This window comes from Centrocercus urophasianus, unplaced genomic scaffold, assembly GCF_019232065.1.
Source record: "Centrocercus urophasianus isolate 14NV4802_14NV808 unplaced genomic scaffold, USGS_Curo_1.0 seq_12, whole genome shotgun sequence".
In the NCBI taxonomy this organism is placed as follows: Eukaryota; Metazoa; Chordata; class Aves; order Galliformes; family Phasianidae; genus Centrocercus; species Centrocercus urophasianus.
This window is the reverse complement of record NW_024884364.1, coordinates 48,669,666-48,694,300: the sequence shown is the minus strand read 5'-3', so window position 1 is coordinate 48,694,300 and position 24,635 is coordinate 48,669,666. Positions and strand designations below refer to the sequence as shown.

Genomic DNA, 24,635 nt, shown 5'->3' with positions numbered 1-24,635 from the left:
TTTTATGAACTTTTGGCTAAGTTCCCCAACTCCTTGTTCTTTCCATTTCTCTCTTCCTCTTTCCCTAGCCTTCCTCTTTTTGAATATAATTTGTAATTCACTCTCCCAAGGGCCTATAAATACCAGAAATTACCTGGCTCTAAAGCTATTCGCTTCGTGTCTTCTGTCCCATAACCTTGGTGTTATACGGTGGTAGAAGTTGCCTGCTGGCTGAAGTGGCAAAGAATTGAGTTAGGATCTGACCATAAGTCTCCTGGTGTCCCAGAACCCAGTTCTGCTTAAAGAAAAAAGTAAGCTGGACTGATTTTTTTTTTTTTTTTTTTTTTGCATATTTGTGCAATCAGTTACCATTTTCCTCCAAATCGTAGCCATGGGTTCTGTTTTTATTTATTATTAACAATATTCCCATTGCACAGGTAACAAAAGCTTCAGCTGTAGAGTAGTCTGATGTGTCACCCAAAAGTCAAGAAGGGTTTTTCTTTTTTCTTTTCTTGGAAAATTCAAAGTAATTTCAGAGAACTTGTTAAGCCAGGATGATCAGCACTTGTAGGTTAGGAAATACTTAGTGTAGCGTATTATTTTGTCCCTTTAGTGAATATGAATTTGGATGTTGATATTCCTTCAGAGTGTTTATCTCCCCAGGTCACCTGCTTTGTTCGTACCAAGTAATGGGCTTGATTGTAATGTCTGCAGTTCAGGTTGTTTCATCTCACAAAAAGTGATTTTTACTTCAAGATCGCTTGAGTACAACTCATGCTATACTTTAATAAGTAAAATCTTCTAAAATAGAAGTTCTTGAGCTCATCAGTATGATTTCATTTATGTGGGGTTCGGATAACAGTCTGGAAGTAGAGGTTCTGAATGCCAGCAAAATAATTTAGTTTTCCTCAGTTATTTCCAATGACAAAACTACAGAATTGTAGGAGTTGGTAGAGACTTCTAGAGATCTTCTAGTCCAACCTCCTGCTAAAGCAGGTTCCCTGCAGTAGGTGAATTGTTGCTCTGGTTTGTCTAGAGGAGTCTATGTGGAAGTGTAATGATTGAGACATGTTGCATTATTCTGAAAATATATACTTCTTCCATCCCTTGATGTAGTTTGGATGATGCTTGGAAAAGTAATGTTTGTCCAGTTTTCCAGCTTTGTGCCATGCCTGTGTTATTGTGACCTATGTATGCACCAAGCCAGCTATTTCACTGTGACCGTTTCAGGGCAAGTTTTGCCATTTCAAATCTGTGTTTACTTCATATCACGAAGGTTATCTCACCTGTGCACTCCTGCTTCTCTGCTTAATAGGAGCTGCTCTATTCATTTCTATTAGAAATTTTTAAATATTGAAATAAACAGCAAGTCAGTCTTGCCTACCTAGGAAACCAGTCATTTGATACCACCTACTCGAGTGTGGAATGCAAGCTCCTCGGTGCTTGTTATGCAAGGATGGGAATGGGCAAAATGCCTGGAATGTTGATGGTTCAAAATTAACTGCTTTTTTTTTCCAAGAATACGTTAAATTGCTACATTAGTAGGGACCTTGGTATATCTGGTGTTGGGCCAAGATAAAAGGACTCTCATAGTGACTAGACTTGAGTAGTATCTTAAAAATAGACAGTAAGAAGCAAAAATGTGTTTGGAAGAAATTAAATTGCTATCCCTTTCAAGTATTTGATTTAAGTGAGTGTTTAAGGTAGACGAAATATATACACTGAAAGAAGGCAAAATAGCCACTTTTTGTAAGAGATGTCTGGTGTAGTATGGGCATTAAGCCATGGACAAGCACAGTAAAAGTGCTTATCTGTGCATTTATTATGTTTGGAAATAAAAGCTTGTGTTGCAAGAAACAAACTACAAGTATGAAATATGCTTGGAAGGATTTTTCTTATTAAGGTTTTGGGTGAATTAAATGTCTTCTATCCTCAGATACATTTCTTAGGTTTGGGTGAGGGAGACTGTAAAAGCCCTAGGGACGTTTTCTAGCTAACAGTAGAAATTTTAACAAGTTTTATCACTGGTAGCTTTTTGGAGCAGTATGTTACATAGAGATGTCCTTAGTGAAAGACGAGGAACAAAGTTCCCCAGAAAAGTTTGGTGTGCTTGCAGGAACTGCAGGAAATACAGGTTGCAGGAAGTTGGCTTACTACTGCTGAAGTTCTCCCAACGGATTTCTGCATTATGTAGTGTTACGCAAGTGCTTTTTCTTTGCTTTAAGGGAAGAAATAGAGACAGGAACTGCTAGCAGAAATGCTGAGAGCATCAAGGGAATCAAATTAAGTACCTAATCAGATCTTGGAACTTTTCAGTGACACAAGCCTAGTCCACAGCAGTACTTTTTCCTTTAATAATGGTACAATTAAGTTATTGTACCACAACTTTATGCTTTCAAAGCATCTTCTATCAGAAATCTGGAAAAAAAAGCAAACTTTAATCTGGAATGACATACCCAGGGGGAGTAATGTGTTCTTAGCAAACACAAGAGTCTAAATTAAAACCTCCTGTATTTCAAGCATTGTCCTGATCAGCCAAGCTGATTTGCTGGCCAAATGACGCTGTAAAGAGAGATCACTTCCTTCCTTCTGCCATTTTCCTATCTTGTCTGCTGGCATTTCTCTCTTCTTTGCTGCCTATGTTGGCATTTATTTACCTCATTGGCCAGTATCATAACCAGCTCAGCCTGCATTAAAAAAATGCCTAGCAAGGCAACTGTGATTGGGTCACTCCTTCAGCTGCTTCATTAAACTGAATCCAGAGTCTTCACCAAACACATCTCATCTTTATTCACAAGCCACAACAGAGCTTGTGAACGTGGTCATTCCAATGCATTGCCAAGGCTCAGCTGATTCACACTCCCGAGCTAAGCTATGACCATCCAAATGTGCTTGAGTTTTACAATTCTCTTGAGCAGACCTTGGGTTCCAGTTTGTTTCATTTGGCACTGAACGCTTGAAAATCAAGCTGTATACATGTTCAGAAGTGTTTCCTGAATCTTTAACCGCTGAGCAGAGTGGGTGAGGGAGAAGAGGGAGGGTGAGTGGCCCTGACGTCCTATGAGGGGATGAGGTGTTTGTCAGGAAACTGCCTCTGGAATTCATGCATAATAGCTGAGGAATGAAATATTTAAACTGCTTGTATTGATTCACAATGGTGCTTTCACTAGCTGTTTGCAGGAAGTTGGATATTGATGTCAGGAAATTGAAAAGGTATTGAAGGACTTGATAAAATATTACACTTCAGACTAAAATGTAACACAATACCTAAGTTCTTTGCTTGCTGTAAATGAAAATTAAAGGGAGAGAATGGTATTTGTAAAAACTAACAGTAAGATTCCTGTTTATCTATGAACATGTAAACTAACTAACACAATCGTTGACTTGCATTAATACTTTATTTTCCTTGCCATGATATAAGATGGCCAGATACTTTCCAGTTGACAGTCCGAAATAAATACTGCTGTAGGTTAGGGTTTAAATAGGAAAAATCTACCTTCACTGTGTGCCTTTTCATTTATTCTTGGGCAGACATGATCATGCTGTGGATTTTCTGCTTGCTTGTTGTGTGCTTTTAACATTACTTTGTTAATTCATTTCTTTTATTCTTACATACTTTTTCATTTAAGGACAGTAATCTTTTCTTGCGCCCTTAACTTTGAATGCTGCCATTTCAAAGCCAAGATGAAACTGAGGTGTACAGATGCATAACTTTGGTGCAGCATAGTTTCTTACAAATGTTCAAAAATCAGAAAGCTGGATTTTCTTATTTACTTTTCATTTTAACAGTAAACTTCTGAAGTGCCTTAAATTGATCACTTTAAGACAAGCATAAAAAAACAAACAGTAACAGAGTGTTCTCCCTGTTACGCTTATATACCTTTTGATTTTGCCAAAAGAAACAGTTGTGAAATTTTTAGCGTTAGAGGTTGGTGTAGTGTTTATTAGAGTTCAGAATTTCTTTTTAGCAGATCAGTTTCTCACAGTGTCAACTGTGGAATCAGAAAACAACAGTAATTGCAAGAATGTAATGGTTCAGTGTATGGAGATAAAAACAAAACAAGAAACTTCTTTTGGCTATGAAGTCTACTACTAAAAATAACACTGAAGTTAGCATATCCAACTTCGATTTGATGATTGATCTATCTGAAGCCATCTGGATTTTGCAACCAGTAAATCTTTTTTTCTGGACCTACATTTTTGTTTTACTGATAATTAATATGTTCTTAAAGTTTTGTTGTTAGTCAGGACAAGTTCCTCTGTTGAGGTGGGCATGGACAATGCAGAACTTCTCAAAGGCAGACTTTCCTTTGCTGCATTTCTCAAATCCCATGTTAAGATATGATAATGGAAGAATGAGTAACAAAAAGGTATTCAGATTCATCAGCTTGTGCAAACATCATACTGAAGAGCTCTAAAGTATCAGTTGATTTTTCTATAAAATGAGCAATCTGTAAAGACAGATACTGACCATGTCATAATGTGTTGTAGTTCTTATACAGTTACGCATTCATGAACACTTGACATTCTTTACATTTAAAGCAAACAAACCAAGAAATACCCCAAGCTTAGAAACAAATAAGCCTCGTGAAGACCGCCAAGTTTTTTTTGTTTCAGAGTTTAGATGAAAGTCACTGAAGCTGAGAGGCTTCACCTTCTGATGTTTTTCCTTTTACTTGTCTTCATCTTTGTCTCTTCTGTGTTTTGAAATATGTTTATTCTCCTTTAAAGAGTTTCGAATATACAACAGCAGCTGGCCTTGTTAGACAATGAATCTTGGCCAGGAATGGCTGAAGCGGACAGGGACCGTCTTCAGCTCATCAAGGAGAAGGAGGCTCTTCTTCAGGAGCTGCAGCTCATCAGTCAGCAGAGACGATCCCCAGAAGACATTGCACGTTTGGAGGAAGAAAAAAGACGTTTGGAGGATGAAATTCAGCGGGCTCGAGCAACTTCTGCTCATGGGGCCACTGAAAGGTTTGTGAACTTCAATAATTTTCTCAACCGCTGGGTGATTTCAAAATGAAGAGTAGAGAATTGTGTGTGTTCAAGAAACAAACAAAAAAATTTAGTAATTTGTTTCAGTGAAACATCTGGCTCCTGACTCTGCCATTATTTAATTCTGCCTGTCTTGAAGTTCTGTGGAGGACTGTTAGTGATGTTGACTGGCTAGTTTTTTGTTCATTCATCTAAACTGTGTGAATAGAAAGAACAGATCAGATGACTTAGAAGTCGTCTGAGTGATGTTGCCAGGTAAGAAAGACAAATGATAGCACCTGGACAATGAAAGATTTTTCTAGTATTTTACTCTAGTGGAGTAATGGTCATCTTCAAATTCATCAGAACAAAGATCTTTCCCTATTTTTGCTTTCTGTTTCAGAATGGGAAAGTTAAAGGATATTTTTTCACCTGTTTCATCAAATTTTTTCTTTTAATTTGCAGTTTTTGCAGCATGAGCATGTGTGAACTGACAGTATAGTAAACTGAAAATGTAATTAAATGTAAAGTTTTGTGTGAAAACAAACAAACAAAGAAAAACATTGCAGCAGAAGCACTGTTTATTTCCAAATTATGTATTTTTTCCTCTAGCCAAGGAAATGGACCAAAATTCTATATGTGTTATTGTTACCGTAGACTGCTTTCAGTGAAAAGCATGAAAGTACTTGTTCTTATTTTCCAGACTTGCTTTCTCTTAAATAATTGATACATACATGCTATGTAAATGCCAGAAAGGCTAACTTAAAACCATACAGAGAAGGTGTTTGTGGCCTTTTAAAATTAATTTATTTATAACAGAAGAATACTTCTGTTTGAGGCATGAAAGATTTTTCATTTCTCTTGCTATTCTTTTTCTTTCTGAAACAAACTGAGGCATGAATAAATGGTAAAAAGCCAGGTGTAATATGAGGGAAAATTATGTGAAACATTTAATGTGACCCGTTTTAAGGCTAATACTTATGCAGTTAAGAAACTGTTAAATAGATTTGGAATTGCCTTCCATGTACAGACTCTGGGAGCTTTGGTTCCTTTGGACAGACTTACATTGGATGATAAATTCAGGCAATAAAAACAGAAAATTAGCAGCCACCCTGCAGTTGGATGTTGTGTATTTTGCAATTTTTGCAGTATTGTCAAACAAGCTTTCCAGCGTGAACTGATGGAGAAGGGAGTTCATTTTACACTGCAGTGTAGTAAGTTTTATTTGTTGTTCTTGGGCTCTCACATTAGATACTGCATACTATGTTGGCAAGAAGGCCAAGCTATTTTTCCATGTAGTTCATGCAGTGGAAACCAGCATTCTAGTACGATATTTGATATTTCAAATGCTAGCAAAAAGTAGAAGTTAGAATAATATTTAAGGCCACTCTTTTTTTGTATAACAAATTGGAGAAAATCTTGACTATTAATAATCTTAATTCATTTATTTGTTTAGTTTAGGCTCCAGAATAACTCAAACTATTCCCAGTTCTACTTTTCTATTTCTACTTACTTCTAGTCACAAAGTAGAAAGAAATTTCCTGTTTAAATAATTACCAGTTTTGTGCTGTTGCAGAGTTTTAAATGTACTGTGTTACGGATCAAAACTAACTCAAAGTCTGTATGCCAAAGGGGTCCCTTGCAGGCAGTGATCACCTGAGTGATACAGCAGAGCTCCAGCCTTCCTTGCACCACTTGATTAACCCGATCTGTGATGCACAGAAGCAGGAGAAAAGCTTTGATCTTGCACACGCTTTGGTGTGGAGCTTCTTGCTGTGTCGTTGCAATAAAGAGAACCTCCTCAGAGGGTGGGAAAGGTTTGCTGGAGCATGGTGCTGCAGACTACATGCCAACATACTGAATTAATGCAGTTGGAGGCCAACAAAATTGAGATTTCTGTTTTTACTCTTCACAAAGATTTTTTTTTTTTTTTGTATCTTTACCATTCACATTTCACTTAAATAAATGTTGCTGTTTTATCCAAAAGGGTTTCCTTTTTAATGATATTTTTCTATCCTGCCCCTTAGCATGTTGTTTTCTAGCAGCTGTCTGCAGTTGGTAAGGTCTGACACATGAATCTTAAATATGTTTGATGTGCTGTCTCCAGACTGTCCGTCAGAATCCCAGTTTCTAGTCAATTTATGAACATGGGTCTGGAGTAATAACCTTCCTGCTGCAAGTGTACAAATGTATAACATGAAATGGGTTATTATGCTAATTCTATTTTGAAATTTAGTGATTGGGTTTGGAAGATTAAAGCAGCAGGAATGCCAGTAATTGTCCATTCAGGAAAAGAACAAATGTACTTTCGTAGAACCATGGAATGGTCTGGTTTGAAAAGTACCGTAATGATGAAAGTTTCAACCCCCCTGCTATGTGCAGGGTCACCAACCACCAGACCAGGCTGCCCAGAGCCACATCCAGCCTGGCCTTGAATGCCTCCAGGGATGGGGCATCCACAGCCTCCTTGGGCAGCCTGTTCCAGTGTGTCACCACCCTCTGTGTGAAAAGCTTCCTCCTAATATCTAACCTATACCTCCCCTGCCTCAGTTTAAAACATTCCCCCTTGTCCTGTCGCTACCAGCCCATGTAAACAGTCATTTCTGTAGAGCATTTAAGAAATCTATTAGGCATGTGAGACTGACAGCATTACAGGTATGTTCTACCTGTGTTGTGGCAGTGGTGCTGAGTAATTCAGCTGCTTTTATTAGAATGTGCAAAAATAAGTCACACTAAGAGGTTTTTGCCATAGCTTAGTATTTATTGTCTGCTTAAATATATAAACTTGCTTGAAACAAGTAGAATTACAACTTGAAGTTGTGTTTTATGGTAACTGCTTAACAAAAACTCTCCAAAGCTTTTCTTTTTACCTTTGAAATGTAACATTAGTTTGTTTGGATAACAGAACTATTTGGAATATTTTTTTCCTGCCAGGGCGACTGGTCATACTCGTAGAGTCTGATGCTTTTACCTAGAACTTTTGATGACTTGGACAATTTCTGCAGTGTGTTTTTGACGTCACAATGTCACGATGCTTACACTGTGCCTCGGCTAATTTTTCTTGTCTGGGAATTTGCTAGTCTTGGTTCCCATGTTCATGGTGGAATTTCATTTGGTGCATATGCGCAGCATAAATTTAATCTTTTCATCAAACAAGAAAGTTTCTTTTTATTTTCTAAACTGCAATGCAATGGCATTTTTTCTGTACTTGGAAAGCTCCTGATACTTCTTGAGTACAACTGTGAGAAAGAAAAATGATAGTATGTATCTATTTAATTACAGGATACTGTTACAGGAAAAGAGAAATTGTTTGCTTATGCAACTGGAGGAAGCTACACGTTTAACCTCGTATTTACACTCCCAATTGAAAAGGTGAGTTGTGCAGAAAGAGTAGGCTTTGAAGTTTAACTGCAGCAGAGAATAATGGTAATGGAAGTTTACCTTCTAAAACTTCCTGTGTGGATATGTTGGGTAAATTAAATTTTTACTGAATTTATTCAGATTGATCTGTAGAATGTGGTGATTTTGATGAAATTTTGTAAATAGCATTAGTAATGGTTGTTTGGGATAGATTACTACATATATCTGGGAATTCTGTATGCTGGCTTTTGTTCTTTTACAAAAAGGAGCCTATAGTAAAATTGTCAGATTTACTTTATGTGAAAATAACATTCTTCTAAATTCTGTGAAGTTTAATATCCTGATACCTTCTCTGAAAGAGGTGATCCCTGGTGAGATGACAGAATTTTGCCATTTAAATATGAGAACGTGCTAAGACCCACACAGAAGCCCAGAATGTTTTGCATATTCACGCTCACAGCTGCCTTCTTCGGTGTGGCTCTCAGGGATTCTTCAGCTCAACACCATGCCAACATCAAAAGCTCAGTTCCTGCTGTGTCTTACTTCATCTCTGTCCGTCACGTACACTGTTCTCTCTGTAGCCATCTGGGAACGATAGAAGGAACTGAAATAGGATTCATACTAAAGTTGTTTTCATTTTGCACTGGAAAAACCTGTGATGTTGAGGCTTATGCAGCACTTTGTTAGGCCTTTCCAAATCCATTCTTGCTTCTTCTCCCTGATACATTTATGATTCATCATTAACACCAATTCTGGCTGGATCAAAGTAATCTACCATTCCTGGCTTTGTGCTGAGTCCACTTATTCAAGCCTTCCTATTATGTTGTCTTTGCCAAATTAGGGCTGCTTACAATTCAGAGGAAGGAGTAGACCTGTCCTGTTGTACTCTGGCCTGATTTGACTGTCACTCGTGCTTTTCCAGTCATGTCTGTGCTTGAGACCAGGACAAGAAACACAAGCTAGACCCTAAACAGCCAGATCATCTCCCTGTGTCATGTGCTGAATGCATATGAAATTGCTTATACTAGATGGTCTGATGTATTTATGTCTGTGCTGATGCTTCTGATTATATTTTGAAGGCATTTTTTTGTTTCCTTTTCTTTTGCCTGGTGTAGTCTGTCGGCTAGCACCCTCACAATGTCATCTGGCAGCAGCAGGGGTTCCCTGGCCTCCAGCCGAGGTTCCCTGGCATCCAGCAGAGGCTCCCTCAGCTCAGTCAGCTTTACGGACATCTACGGCCTTCCTCAGTATGACAAATCAGACAGCGTTACTGACTACGGGCAGCACTTGCGCTTTGACATCATTCCCTTTGAGTCTCTGACAAAGGACGTGCCGTACGCTGATCCCATCGGACATTCAAATTTCAATAAGCAACGGAGGTCTCTGGATACCCCTCAGTCCCTGGCATCCCTGTCGTCACGGTCCTCACTGTCATCGCTGTCCCCTCCAAGCTCACCTCTGGACACCCCGTTTCTCTCTGCATCTCGAGATTCTCCCTTGGCTCAGATGTCTGAAGGCTTTGAGGAGATTGCAGGCATGGGAGCTCTGGAAATGCTCAGAGCTCAGACCACAGCGTTGGGTGACGATGATGCACAAGGAACAAGTTCATCTCAGATGTCCTCTTACCCTGTCGACAGTGAAGGGGTGCGAGAAATGGGCCCACAGCTGACTGCTGTCCAACCTAGTGGAGGTAAGTTTTTGGACTTGATTGTTTTGTCACATGAGGCACACAACCCTAATCATACTGGCACAATGGAGATTGTTGCTCTGTTTAAGTTCACCCAGATAAAAATTGCATGATGGATGTTAGGTGTTTAGAAAGAAAATGAGAGGACTTCCCTCCCTATTCTCCCCCTAAACCAAATCAAAACAAAACAAAAAAAAACCTTTTGATTTAGGGCAGAGATGAAAGAATGAGGAAATTTTGTGATAGTTTGGGTGGAAGGAAGGGAAAGGAATATAGACTTTTGTTGGAGTGGAACACATGAAGGTACATGCATATTTTGGTCTTGCATGAGGAATTAGTAAAATCACACATGGCTTAATTACATCCCAATATCTGGCAATGTTGCCATTAGGCTGATAATTTCCAGCAACACAAACCCAAAGGAAATTGTTGGTTGCTTTGTTTCGTATTTTTAAACAAACAAGCAAAAAAAAAACTTAGGAGGGGGTGCACGAGGTGATTGCTGCTGTGATAGCGTTTGAAGGTTGGCTGGCTCCATGCTGAATTCATGCCCACTCTGGTATCAGGTTCCTATGTCTGTGTGCAGTGCAATGGGATGGGAACCACAGCAGCAGGATGGTGCTGAATGCATGATACGCTGTGCTCAGGAGTTGAGTTCACTACTTCAGCAGGTGGGAAGTGTGAGGAGCTGAGCATCCACTTGAGTGATTTTTTGTTGCTGTCTCAGAGCATGAGCTCTGGAATCACAGAACAGTCTCGGTTACCATGGCACATACTGTTAGGGTTGTCTTTTCCTGCTTGAATGTGAAGTCGATGGACTTTCTTCAGCTTGTGTTGTTGGAAGCTTCTGAGGTGCTGTAGATGAGAGTGCAATAGAAAATTGAGTTGGAGAGATCAAGAAGTGAAACAAACCTTAAAAAAGTGAAGAAACAGTTAATTTCTTTTCCGGTTTTAATCAATTGAAGAACTGCTGTTAAAATTTTCTTTCCTTATGATATTTTTGTGTTTTAACATGCTACATTTCTAATAAAACCATTGCAGGATAGGAGGGCTTTTAGAGAATATTTTAAAGATTATAATTCACGTCTCATTCTAATATGTAGAGCACTACATTCTGGACTTAGAACATAAAGGCTACTATGAAATAGAAGCAGAGAATCTGTTATCCCATTAGATCTTGTTTGTCAGGAGACAATGAGAAGGAGCACCAGCAGTATCTAAGGAAAAGATTTCAACTTTCTGTTTTTCATGAAGAAAAAGGCCATTACTGTGCTAACAAGCCCGCGTTGTTCAAATAGAATTGAATGTAGACTTACTTTCCTTAATGCAGCTCGTGCTGCCAGAAGGTACTGCTAACAGAATTTGTTTACTAGACATAAACATGTCTGATGCCCATATTGCAGTATTCTGACCAAAATAAACAGAGTTCTAGAGACCAACATGTAAGTCTGTGCTTAAATTAGTGTCATGGAGAAGTTTCCTGAGGCTTTCTTTAAACCTCAGATCAGACCACAGCATGTCTTCACCCACTGTGGTAAGTAAAGCTATGTTAGTAGTTCATTTATAGCTCATATGTGTTTCCTAGAAATGAAGGCCTGGTCTGAGGGCTTAGGGAGCAATAGGATGAGGGTCACGTCCTGCTTCGGTTTTCCTTTTCTCCCTTCTCTGTAATGTTTTTACACATTTTTCGTTTTTCTTTCTGAAGGCTTCTGGCAGAACATGTCTGTGATGCCACTGTCACTGCTGTGGTGTCTGGGTCCAGCTCCTAGTCCAGGGTTTTTAACTTTTCTCTGTGTTTAACCTAGTGCTTTCTGTTCCTTTTTGAATGTATGATTAGAAGGTAATTAGTTTGTCTTGATGGATATTTTCTTTTTTTAAGTATTTGATTTTTGAAACAATTGCCTGGGAAAGAAAAACAAGTTTAACCTTTCTGGTATTTGGCTGGAGTCACGACTGCTTCGAGCTTGGCATTCCGTAGTTGGTGGGTTTGCTGTTGTAATGCAGTTGTCTCCATCTATCAGTTGAAAATTTTTAAATCTATTAAGTTCAGTAGTGTATTCTTGAAGAATCTGATGGAGCATCACCCTCATACAGGACAGTTTGGGATCCCCCAGATGTTGAGGGTTGTTAGTTTTTACTAAGCTACTGTGCTGTATGCTTTGCTGCTGCCATCTGATGGTCTATCATTGTAATGCTCCTCTGGAAAACCAACAAGTATTAATCAGACAAATTTTTCACCAGTTCTATCAAACAAAATATGGCGTGATTTCCCAAATTACAGAGGTCCAGAGGGATAACGCTCTGGGATAACCATTGTAACAGAGGGATAACCATTGTGAATACTCTGTTTTGAAGCAGTACTAAAGCATGCTCAGGAGTTCTCCAGGAACTGAATTTTTAATGCTCTTTTGCTTATTTGCTGTTTTCTTTTTCTGTATCTCTTCTGGGGGCATATACATTGTATTTGTAAAGCTGGGGGGAGGAAAAGTGCTAACACAGGTCTTCAAAGATCTTCTGTACCTTCTCTGTCCTAAAATAATTTTTTGAGTGTTAAATTTCTTTCAATGCCTAAGTAATCTAGTTTGCAAAATACTGACCTCCTTGTAGACCTAAAAGATGATTGATCACTGTGTGCTTTTCATTTTGTCTCGTTTCTCATGCGGCACAACAGAAAAATGCACTGTAAGTGAACATAAAATTACTAATCGTGCTGTTTTTGCTTGTAATTCCCAGTGTGATTTTGTGTGTGAAGTGTTTTTTGTATGAGTTGCATGTGAAGGAAAAAGGAGATTATTTTAACATTTGGTTTTGACACACTGCTGTCTGATACAATCTTGTATCTGTTTAATTGTGGCATATTATGGCATACTCAAATTTTGGCTATGTCAATTAAGCAATATGTTCATGGCTGTGGTTAAATACCAGAACAGTGTTTTCTGCAAGCTTCAGCTTTATTACATCATTGTAATGCCTGACAGCATCATGGTAGGTAAAGTCTGTTTGTGTCTGTTTTAGGTTTTATGACAGTGTTTGATTCTGTTATGAGCGCGTTTTGAGCTGACATGCAGTACGTGTAGTTTCATGTGCCTGTGAAATATGCTTTAAATGTATAGTTTTTGTTAATGAACTACTAAACACTAACACATATTCAACACCAAAATTTTCTTTCAAGTTCAAGTTTTAAGCTTGTGGCAGCTGAGAATATTCTTTTAATCAGGCCAGTCTTTGACAAGCTTTGGCGCCTGCTAGGAAATTCCAATTCATATCTATTTTGCTCACTGATTTTCTTGACATAGGACAGTAAAGGCAATTATGTATTTTAGAAACTTTATTTTTAAACAGTTCTTTAGCTTCCTGGATTGAAACCAGGTGCACCTTGTTCTGTTTAAGTCAAAATCTGATGTTTCTTTCTTGATGAGTTTTTCTTACTGATTCATTTTTCTATTCAAGTGTGTGTTCTGACATTTGCATCTCAACCAAATTTGTGGGATTGTCCAGGTGTAATCAAATGCTTCCTTGGCCTGCAAGGCGGTGGGCAATCATTGTTAAGTTACAAGTGTTGCAACACATCAGTTTTTCATGACAGTGTGTCGGTGCTTGACAACAGTTTTTCCTTCAGACAGATTAGGAACATGAAACCTCCAAGGTAGAGAGCTGGTGAGGTCCAACCTCCTCTTTCATCTCTTACATCTATACAGTGTTCACATAACAGGGTGAGCCAAATACTTTCTTATGAAAACGTAGTAAACATTGTGTAATTTTTTGAAATTAATACACAATGTGTAGGTGAGCATTGGTATAAAATTGCACTTTTTTTTCTGAAGGTCAGTCATTTTCCAGTGTTGAGAAACTCTTCTGTATTCATAAATCCCGTTGCAAAGTTCTAGTTTTCCTTTTGCTTATCAGTGACAACAGTTACAGAAGTTGTCTCACCAAATGAAAAGATTGAAAAAAGTAAAATAAAAAAACAAATTGAAATGAAATCCTCCACTTTGTACAAGTGGTAGGAGGAGAGTGTAGTTCAAACACAGTTTTCTGTCTTTTTTTTTCTTTTCTTTTTTTTTTTTTGAGTCAGGTAGAGGTTGGCTCTCATTTGCAGTGAGGATGAAATGAGCTGTATGGCAAAATGACATGTGCTGGACAATAAGATGGGATGCTGTAATTAGGAAGAAAAAGGGTAGTTCTTTCTCCAGGTACAGAAACAAATGCAGAATGGAATGTTCTTGCCAGCAAATAGACGTCCTGCATAGCTGAAGATGGCTAAGTTGTTCACTGAATTTGGAGGGGAGGTCCATAGGGCCCCTGATCCAAAAACACAGATAGTTGGTTCTGCAGACATATAAGAATCCTAGCTTCTAACAGAAGCCTGTGATATTTATGAACATCTCTTCTGGTTTTGTGCTGTTGGTTATCTGACAAAAAGATGACATCTCAAGTTGGTGCAGGATGGCAGTACTCAGTGCATCTTGTCTGCCAGTCCTGCAGTGGGACAAAGCCAGACATTTCTGTTGACAGCAGCAGCACAGATGTTGATTTGAGAGGCTTTTTGTCAAGCTTCAAGGCCTATCTGGTGTCTTCTGCATGGGTCTTGCACAGGATGCAAAAGCTTGCTCACTCAGAGCAGGGGCTTGATGTCCATTCCACCCTTCAGTGGGGCTTTGCAAGTGAAGCTCTAGTTACTTGTTGACAATGTGCTGAAGGGAACTTGCTGTTCAGGAGGCTGTGTTTTATTGGTGATGTCTAAAGATAATATCTTAACAGAGCTAATTAAATTGTTTGAGTAAGACATGTTTCAGCCTTAGTGGTAGTAAGCTGGAAACAAGCAGCTGCTGCTTGCCTCCCTGTGATGTGTGCTGTGCTACTATCACTCCAGTAACGTCTGCTGAAACCTAAAGTACTTCCAAGACATTTAATTTCATGAGCCCGGGTAGGAGTATGATACTTTTCCCTTTTCTAAAGTGGCATCTCTTTGCCATTGCTTTTCTGCTTTGAGAGCAAGCATTGATCCTAAGCAAAAGGGGGAAGAAGTTGGCAAAAGATACTGCAGTTCCATAAGTCCATGTAATGATTCTCTCTAGGATGTGAAAGAAGAAAAGCTCAAGTTGCAGCCTTTCAAGTCTTGAATCCTTATCTATATAATTCTTGAGCATTATCACTTGTGCACATACCTTAAAGGATTTCTACATTCTATTTCTACTTGTATTTGCAAAATGTGGTGTGTAATGCCATTTTGGTTGATAAGCTTAGCTCATGAAAGTGATTGAATTGCTATTTGTGATGGTGCTGGTGATTTAGAGTGGAAGGGAGGGTTGACTTTTTCTTCCCTCTGTCAGTTTTCAAATTCATTCACCAAGAATTTGGAAAAGAACTGGTGTCAGTGAGATGGAAAGTGCTGTTTTTTCTTTTGGATAACACCTCTCAGACTGTAAATAAAAGTTGCTGATATGAGATGATATAAGCAACGTGCTTTGAAAATTTATACATGGAAACACGTGAGAACAAAACCTCACTGTGTGTTGTCTGATAACTTCTTAAAAGAATTAGTCTCTGTTTATTTTCAAACTACTGAATAATCGATAGGTAAATCTTAGAAGTTTAGGATATCATGTGTGTGTACTGAATTAACGTAAACCTTTAGAGTGATTTTTCCTCTGGAAAAATACTGTTATAAAATGAGATTGGCTTATGTTTAGTCATGACACAGAGAAATCAGCCTTAATTCTTTCACAGAAAATCTGGTCCATTGTACGGTAGGTTTTTAAGGATAGAAGACAAAACAATGAGCTGCATTTGTACCAAGCGTTTTGCTGCTAGTTGTACTGTTTGCCACTCATATACTGCTTCTAGCTTTATCTTTAAAGAGATTGCCTTGAGCTGATGTTGTCTCCTCTTTTTTCTCCATGATAGCTGTAACTCTGCGAGGAGACAGCGGTCGAAGATCGGAGAGGAGAGCCAGGCGAGTTTCAGCATGTCTCTCAGATCATTCACTGGCTAGTGACAGTGGCGTGTTTGAAGCTTTAAGCAAAAGGTCAGGTGTAAAAATGTGTAGTAAGCTGGAAATATTCCTGTTCTGCCACACGGTCTGAAAGAATTTATAGTAAATTTCTGAACGTGCTTTCAAAATTGGTGATTAAGTTGCATCTGTTAGGTTGATGAAGGTTTTTACGTACGGTTCTACTGTCATCTTCATAGTTGCTAAGTCCCTTTCACTTGATCGTCTCTAACATTTTAACATTCAATACTTCTGACCTAAAAGATGTTAATTTTAAAGTTGTGATTTTATTTTAACCACCTGTAACAAAATAAAATGATATGGGTTAGTACTTCAAGTTCCGACACATAATTAAAAGTGTACATCTGCCTGTGATAAAGGGAAAAAAAGTATATGAATTGCTGCAAGGCTAAATGTGCAGATTGATCAAGTGACTGGAGGAGGGTAAACACATTTTATACAATTGTTATAACACAGTAAACAGTTAGTGGAAGAAGGTAAGGTTTTGATGATTCTGAAGAGTAATAGAAAACAGGACAAATACAAAACTAGCCTTAAGAATTATTCTAAAAACTTTTTAAAATATGAATTACTGCTTTTGTTTCTCTAAAATGTATCTCAATCCTTCCCTATATTACTGAACAGTTGCATTTATCCTCAAATCATGAAATAAATGTTCATTTCATTGTGCTTTAACATCATAGATTAGTATGTAGTTTACAGTACTTTCTGCTTGTGCAGGAATGAAGATATGGAAGAGCCTGTCTATGGTGATATTGCCAGTAATGAAGAACCACAAATACATGTTGGATTTCTGTAAGTAGTGTTAATACTGTTTTTGAGCTGAAAACCAAGGTAGTTTGATGCAATAGTCAGCATGCCACTTTCTGCTGGGGCCGCCACTGTTCATTTGGTGTCCTTTCAATGCTGGCTAATGAAGGGGCTTTAGTTACTTTCAGTAATTAATATTTTCACTGTCTGGGCTATTAGTATGAGCGTTGATGTAGGGATATGTCTCACTCTGTAAGATCTGATTTTTTTTGTGTGAAATAAAAGATGATTACCTTAGAAAAATCACATCTGAAGAGACAAATACAAATAAGGCTCCTCAGTGCACCTCTGAAGAACTGTACATAGGTCAAGCTGTTGTTAATTGTGCAAGTAATGTGGGGGAGGGCAGATTACAGCAGTGCAAGATGGGATGCCTTCCAGAATTCTCTCTACCCCTCAGTTCCCAGGGCCTGGAATTTTCAGATTTCAAGCAGCTGTGATAGTTCTGTCTCAAAACTCATGCTGTTGCAGAAGATAAGAATTTTTTTTTGCACTTTTGTTAATCCAGGAAAATAATGCAGAGCGAGTTGTCTAACATAAATATTACATCACTCACACACGTGATTGTGGTGGAAACATTTAATACAAGGAACATTTTATAAATCTGTTCACTGTCAAGACTCACTCTAGGTAGTGTTCTTGTTCACCTGAATAATGTTAAATTCCCTTTGTTCTGATGAGTTTGTTAATGCAGTTAGTGCTTTTATGGTTCTGAATGTGATATCCTTAAATGCTTTGGATTCATGCTGATTTTGTAAGTGATTCATTTAACTGCAAAAAGTATTTTTGTGTTCTTAAAGTCCTCTTAGTCTTTTTCATCTATATTTCTTAAGGAACATATTGATGATGACTAACACAGGAAATTTATTTTCCAGGCATGACAGTGGAAGCGAATGTCTCTTAGTCCATGTACTACAGCTGAAGAATTTTACTAGTCTAGTTGTTAAGGAAAACTGCAAAATGTAAGCTTACATTTTACCAAAAGTTGCTTCTTTTGTGCTATAATCTTGAGTGCTACAGTTTGTTTGCTTTCATGCAAAATTAAGCCGTTATGGCATATCTTAGTTTACCTGGGGAAAAGGGATAATTGGATGGACACAAAGCATCCTTTTTATGGAACCTCTGCCTTAATGGTGAGGTAGCAAAGAGAATTTCCGATGACATATGCTTTAATGTATTTATTATGTACAAAAAAGATAGTTCAGAACACAAGTCATTCTGTTGCCTTATGACTTCTGTACAAAAAAAATCTGTAATATTTGTATTCTAGAAATATTATTTCCTATAGAACTTATCTGCAGTCTATTTGTGATATATCTCAGGATAAGCTTAATGTAATTTTCTTAAATTCCTAAGGTAACATCTATAATAATTAGTAATAGAGAGATCTTGCTTTTTATCTGGAAAAAATAGTAGATAAATAATTAAGTAAATATAAAATATAAGACTTCTGTGGGTTTTTGTAGCCATGACAATATTCCTGGAATATCTATGAAACATCTTCTGAAAATAATTTTAACACAAATGTCAGCTGAGAATCAGTACAAACAAATTTTTTTTTAAACTTCTGGCTGCATGTATTACTGCTTCAAATTCCATACCACAAAGAACATTAGTTAGTTTATTTTAATAAGCGTTTTTTTAAATAGCAGGAATGTTGCCATAAAACACAGACCAATCTAGTGATGTGTCTTAATAGGTTTTTAAAGAAATATGAAAATTGTTGGTCTTTATTTCTGGGTGAAGTTGCTTTAAAACTGTGGAAAATGGAGTTGTGATGATATTATTCTGTTGTAAAATAGGTCATTAATTGGGAGTACTGTCATGAACATCTGTCTCAGTGAGTTGATTTTTGTTCAGAAAGCTTGACTTTGCAAATGCTGCAGGCTTCTAGTGGAAATTTTTCACTTAGGTCAGTGCATTAGTGGCAGTTGTTTGTTTTCACTAGGGCATGCTGAAGGGGAGAAGTGTGAATATTGAGTAGTACTCAACTGCGTTGCCTCATGATTAGAAAAAGAAATGAATGTCATCTGAAGAAAATCAAATATAGTCAACAAGGAAATGAATGATTCCAGGGGGTTTGTTGGATATTGTCAATATCAAGGCAGTCAGGCATTTAAGTGGCACTAAAAATAGAGCTCTGTTCCCCAGCCTTGTCAGTTATCCAGTTGGGCTAGAATTGAGAAACTGCATGTCTGCAGGAGAAATCTATTGATTTGACTAGTGGAAAAAAAAAAAAAAAAAAAAGAAAGAAAAGTTGATCTTGGCAAGACCAAAGCTTCTTAGTCACTTGAATGAGCTCTTCCATGCATCTTGATATTCACTGAAACTGGATTGCTTGAGGGCAGACGTGGGAGGTTACCGGCTGCCAGTGGTGAGCAGAGGAATGGGATCACTTCCTTTTTGTGACACGAGCCAGTTTATCTTAACTGGTGCCCCACTCTCCAGCTGTGCGGTTCCACCACAGTGAGTTCTATCAATTGTCCTCTAACATTTGTGTGTCTGCCATTGTTACCCCCTCTGCTTTTGACATAAGAGTTCATGCAGTGATGTAGTCAATTGGAGCGAACCTCTGAGCTGGTTTTTCTTTTTAATCTGCAAGCCTTTTTTTCTGTCTGGGTTAGTTTGTAAACCCAGGTGAGGTTTCCAATCTGGTTCACAGTGTAGTTGCATGAACCTTTTTACTGGCACAAGAGAAGGTATGGCATGAAATGTGGTATTGCAAGGGCTTGACAGGTGGTCAGAACGAGGAGAACACAAACAGTTAAGTAGTGTGTTGCCTTCTGTCAGATTGAAATGGTTGCAGGCCTTGATTTTGGTATGGAGCCTAAAATGAGACGGTATCAAATATGTAAACTTGCTTTTTACAAGCAAGGTTGCAAATGGTAACGTAGGTTTTCTGTGCTGCCATTTTGTGCTGAATTTCTTGGGTGAGGAAGGAGGAGAGGTATGTGTAGTGGATGGAGACAAGAAATAAAGCAGCAATTCAGTAGCTTAAACATAGATACATGTTTCCACTTGAAACCTCCTGGCTTAGCATCTGGCCTCCAGCTGCTGCTTGTCAGGAAAGCTGTAGCTCTCCCATACATCCTATGTCATATTTGCTAGCCCCATGTAGATGCCTAAGACACCTCAGGACATCTCAAGTGGTACTTGGTGACTGTGCTTAATCACCAAGTTAGAATAAAGTTGGTTTTAGAGAAAGATACATTTTCCAAATGAGCTTTGCTCTTTTTCTGCTAAGAATGCAAAATAAATCCCTGTAACAGAGATCCCAAAGCAGGTTCTTAATATAGAAGTTACACAGGTGTTTTTGCGTAGCTTGATTTTCAGAAGTGCAAAACAGCTGAAAACAGCTTTCTTTATCTGAATGGTGCTATTTGTCTATTTTGCTCTTCCTAGTCATGTGAGAGTTTATTTGCCACCACTCGAGTCAGGCACACCAACCACTTACTGCTCCAGAGCCTTGGAATTCCAAACTCCGCTAATATTTAATGAAGTTTTCCGCATCCCTGTGCATTCAAGTGTTTTGAAACTGAAATCACTTCAGCTGTACATTTGCTCAGTTGACCATCAGCAACAAGAAGAATTATTGGTAAGTGGTCTATTTTCTTAAAAGTCTTGTGATATGGGAAACTAAAGTTACAGTCAAAGTGTGAAGACTTTATATTTTGTGAAGTTTTAGGCTGGGAGTAATTGTGGCTCTTTGTTCATATGCATAGTTATGGTAGTGTTATAAAAAAAAAAATACAAGACAACCTCTCAAAGAATGTACCTTCTATACTACATAAAGATTTGGAAGTAATTAGCAGTACTTAGTAATTAGCACTAGCAGTACTTGTGGCTTAGAATTGGAGTATTTTAAGCAGTTTTGGAAGTACTGTTTATTAATAAAATTATTAATATATCTGTTACATTGCAGAATCATACTTAAAATTGATATATTAGCTATATTAATTGCTATGGGATTTAGTAGATTAGGAGGTGTAGGTCTTATTCCTTTTTTAATTTAATACATTTCCTATAAATGTGTGCTTTGGGGAAAGCTGAAAAATCTGCAGTTGCTAAATATGGGTGCAAGAAGAATATGCTGTAAACTTTTTTTCCCAGAGACATTACCTGAATGCTTACAAACTATACTGTGCTGAAGCCTTACCTTTCTGCATGGCACCGTAATGCATGCACAATTAATCAGTATGTGTAAAGCAGCTTCCTAATAAAAATATAACAAATACAAACCAATTTGTATAATTGTGTAATAGGCATTACATCAATCTTTGCTGCAGGGTAACAGTGATCCAGGCAAACTGGTTGTTTTACTTAGCATTAAACTGATGGAGGCATCTAATGTAGGTGAATTCAAAGAAGTATAACGTTGTTTAAATAGCTTACATCTGTTAGCTGTGTTAACATTAGATATGTTAAAAGTTAATTTAATTATTTTCAGGTGTAAATACGCTCAAATGAATCTTCATTGAATGTTTCAAAGTTAGTGGTCTGTAATTTCACTGAGGGATTTGAATGTATCAATTTTTTTTTAAGCCTCTCGACATAGTTAAGAGATACAAGTAGCACAGTGTCTGGTTAAACAGTGGATAAGAGATGATTATTTGAGCACATATGAATGTGTGTTTGTTAGACTACCTTGAAAACCTAGATCATGGGTGTCCTGCCCTCTGGCTTGCCTGAGCCTAGCTGAGTGATATCTTGAGCTGCATATACATAAGTTTCTTCAAAAGTAGTGCCTCTTATTTATTTCCATGTAAACCACAACAGATACAAACAGCATGATCGCACTATTTGATAGAACTAATTTTCAGCTACAAAATACTGTTTCTAACACAGTCATCATCATGAACTATGCATTTTCAGCAGCAGTGAATATGAGCTTCCATGCTGTGCTTATAAAAATAAGCACTAGCAGAGGTGACCCGCTGCTGAAATGCACCACCCACCCCTCAGCAAGTGTTGATGAATGTCAGGAGGTGCCATCTCTTCCTCAAGGAGGAATTCAGTGACACACCTTTGCTTCATCTGCACTTCCACATCAAATACCGTTTTGTCAGTCTGCCCCTCTGCTCCCATCTGTCACACGGCAACAACATGTAGTGGGATATTGGTGGGAAGGTTCAGCCTCTGCTGCCGGACCACCAACATCTGTGTTTAGCCACTGTATCAAAATGCATAAAATTATTTGCCATCGTTTGAGCACTGCCCTCCCAGTGCCCTGGTTTTAGTTGACACAGTGTTAATAAGGCAGTGATGGTTTGGTTGCTGCTGAGCAATGTGTGCATGCCCACATTGGGCCAATTCGTGGTGAAGAGCCACAGCCATTTGTAGTGGGTAGCATGTGGCCCACAGGCTGTGTGTTGGACATGCCTGATCTAGAGCAGTCTTAGATAAACACTGGTCTTCATGTTGACAGTGTTGACAAGATCCAAGGTCTTGTCCACAGCAGGATGTTTTGTTGTTGTTATTACTGCAACCTAATTAAAGAGAAAGCGTGTCAAGAATGGGCTGGATATATTGATAGGAAATGCTTTATACTGTTGTGCAGTGTTCCTCTGAGCTAAGTAGCCATTTCAGTGTAAAGCAATTTTATACTGACACAAGCGCATCGAAATTTAAGATGCTTTCATTCCAACTGCTGTTATTGAACTAGCCAAAAATTATTCTAATAGGATTTGTTTCTCTCTTTCATAGAGTCAGTGTAGTTTTATCAGAAACATCTTTGTCTGGTAACATATTTTAGGATAAGCTAACAAAACAACTCAGAAAGGGAGAAGCAGTGTCATGATTTCTTCGGATAGCTGCGTTTGTAGTCTGAGTGTTGCCCTTCTTGCTTTTAAGTTGAAAAACAACTATATGCTTGAGAAATCATCACTTTGAAACTGCAGTGATGACCTCTACAACTGTCTTTCAAAATCTCTTTCACCTGAGATGCCAATTTTTTTTAGGTGAGGTTGCACAGCACAGAATGGAGTGGGGCCATCCTTGCCCTCACCCAGCAGTGCTGGGCCTGGTGCACCCCAGGGTATGGTTGGCCCTTTGGGCTGCAGGGGCACACTGCTAGCTCACATTCAACTTACTGTCAACTGGAACTGCCAGATCCCTTTCTGTGGGGCTGCTCTCCAACCTCTTGTCCCCTAGTCTGTACATTCATATCCAGGGTTGTCTGTCCCAGACTGGAGTTTTTCATGAGTCAAACAAATATTTGTATGTAACAGGGAAGAAAAAAATTCAAGAAACGTTCTGGCAAATAGTTCTGAACTTCACTTAGAGAAGTAAATCTACTGAATTTCTGTGTCATCCAATTCCTTCATCTCCCTTATGCTCTGTCTTGATGGAAGATTCTACAGCTTTCCACACCTGGTTTTCTGTAGCCTTATAAGACCAATTCCTTAAATTGGCTTGCTGCTCCCCTGATGTCCTCATCAGTGTTGAGATAAGGGAGTTGTTATTTTCCATGTTTAGCATATATTGCTCGTGCTAAAACTTCAAAGAAATGTGATTGCCTTTTTTGCAACCATTACTTTACTGTTTCTGATTTTCTATGGGCCTCACCAACCAGTTACTCTCTGTCTTAATTTATTTGAATTCTTTGTGATTGTGATTTATTGTTCTACATTTCTCTCTCTCTCTCTTTTTTTTTTTTTTTTTTAATATCTGTCCTATTTTTCAACACCATATTAAATTAAATGCTTCTTTGGTGTGCCTTTTTAGCTGATGAATAAATATAGCATGTAGGGCAGCGTCAGACACATTAGAAGTCCAAGTACGTCTTTTCCAACATTTATGACTGTATTTCTGTTTGTAGCACCCAATAACAAATGACATAAAACTACATTCTTAATAATAAACTGTGTCCCAATATGCCATTTTTTTGTTAATCTCACAGACTCCATTTTTCTGTTGTCCTTTCTACACTTGCTCAAACAGAGCAGAAGGTCAACATGGCTCAGAAATTTCTTATGTGAACACTACTTGATTAAGTAGGCTTACTTTGAAGTTGGGAATTCTTTTAGTGGAAAGCTTTCATTAAACCTTCTTTCATCTGAACTTGGGAGATACGAGGATGATTTTGAAAGTGGAAAAACAAGATTATGGTCCACCTGACTAACTTGTGGTATAAACGGTCAGGAAAAAAAGATTTTTTACATGACAGCTTTTTCTCTTTCAGAGGATGCTTTTGATGACTAGAAAGTTCTCTCAGAATATTATTCTGTTAAAACAAAATGGATCAAATTAAAGTAATGTCGTTTTATTAATACTGATTAAAGCAACTACAGAAATCAGATGTGCAAAGCTGAGCTTTCAAACTGTTAAGGACTGTTACAGTCCTAGCTACATCAACTGTAGTAATTTTATTTTTCAATTTTAAAAAATATCCACTCTGAACCTTTCTTGATAGTAAGAGGAGGCAAGAAATTCAGCATCTTAGACATCATAATAAAACAGAACATAACTGTCTCTTATTAAAAGACTCTTATCATTGATAAAGCTTTTTTTTTTTTTTTTTTTTTTACCATCATAAATGGAGTACTCGTGAAATGAGAAGGCATCTGTCCTGCTGTGTACATTTATCTTATTGTGATGAATGCTTTTTATTCCTTACAGGGCATTGCTCAGATAAACCTGAGTGATTTGGAGAGCTCCAGTGAGATGCAGCTTCACTGGTATTCTGTTCAAATCTTCACTGGCTCGGATCCCCAGAGACCAAAGAACAAACACCAGTGTGAAGAAAGTATTCCCCGGTCTTCTGGAAATGTAACCACAGTTAAAACAGTATGGCTCTGAAAAAATTATTTGTTT

General features: G+C 38.0%; 1 protein-coding gene across 4 annotated transcripts in view; it reads left to right on the top strand.

The window, feature by feature from the left end:
- WWC3 (WWC family member 3) overlaps window positions 1-24,635 on the top strand; it is a 97,799-nt gene that overhangs the window by 61,861 nt on the left and 11,303 nt on the right. For 2 of the 4 annotated variants that reach the window (XM_042809981.1, XM_042809980.1), the window contains exons 9-16: window positions 4,711-4,953; window positions 8,236-8,325; window positions 9,429-10,003; window positions 15,908-16,028; window positions 16,734-16,808; window positions 17,699-17,785; window positions 20,226-20,418; window positions 24,441-24,608. In XM_042809981.1, the coding sequence (XP_042665915.1) occupies window positions 4,711-4,953; window positions 8,236-8,325; window positions 9,429-10,003; window positions 15,908-16,028; window positions 16,734-16,808; window positions 17,699-17,785; window positions 20,226-20,418; window positions 24,441-24,608 (1,552 nt within the window). The remainder of the gene's footprint in view (window positions 1-4,710; window positions 4,954-8,235; window positions 8,326-9,428; window positions 10,004-15,907; window positions 16,029-16,733; window positions 16,809-17,698; window positions 17,786-20,225; window positions 20,419-24,440; window positions 24,609-24,635) is intronic. The other 2 variants (XM_042809979.1, XM_042809978.1) reach the window with 2 other exon arrangements.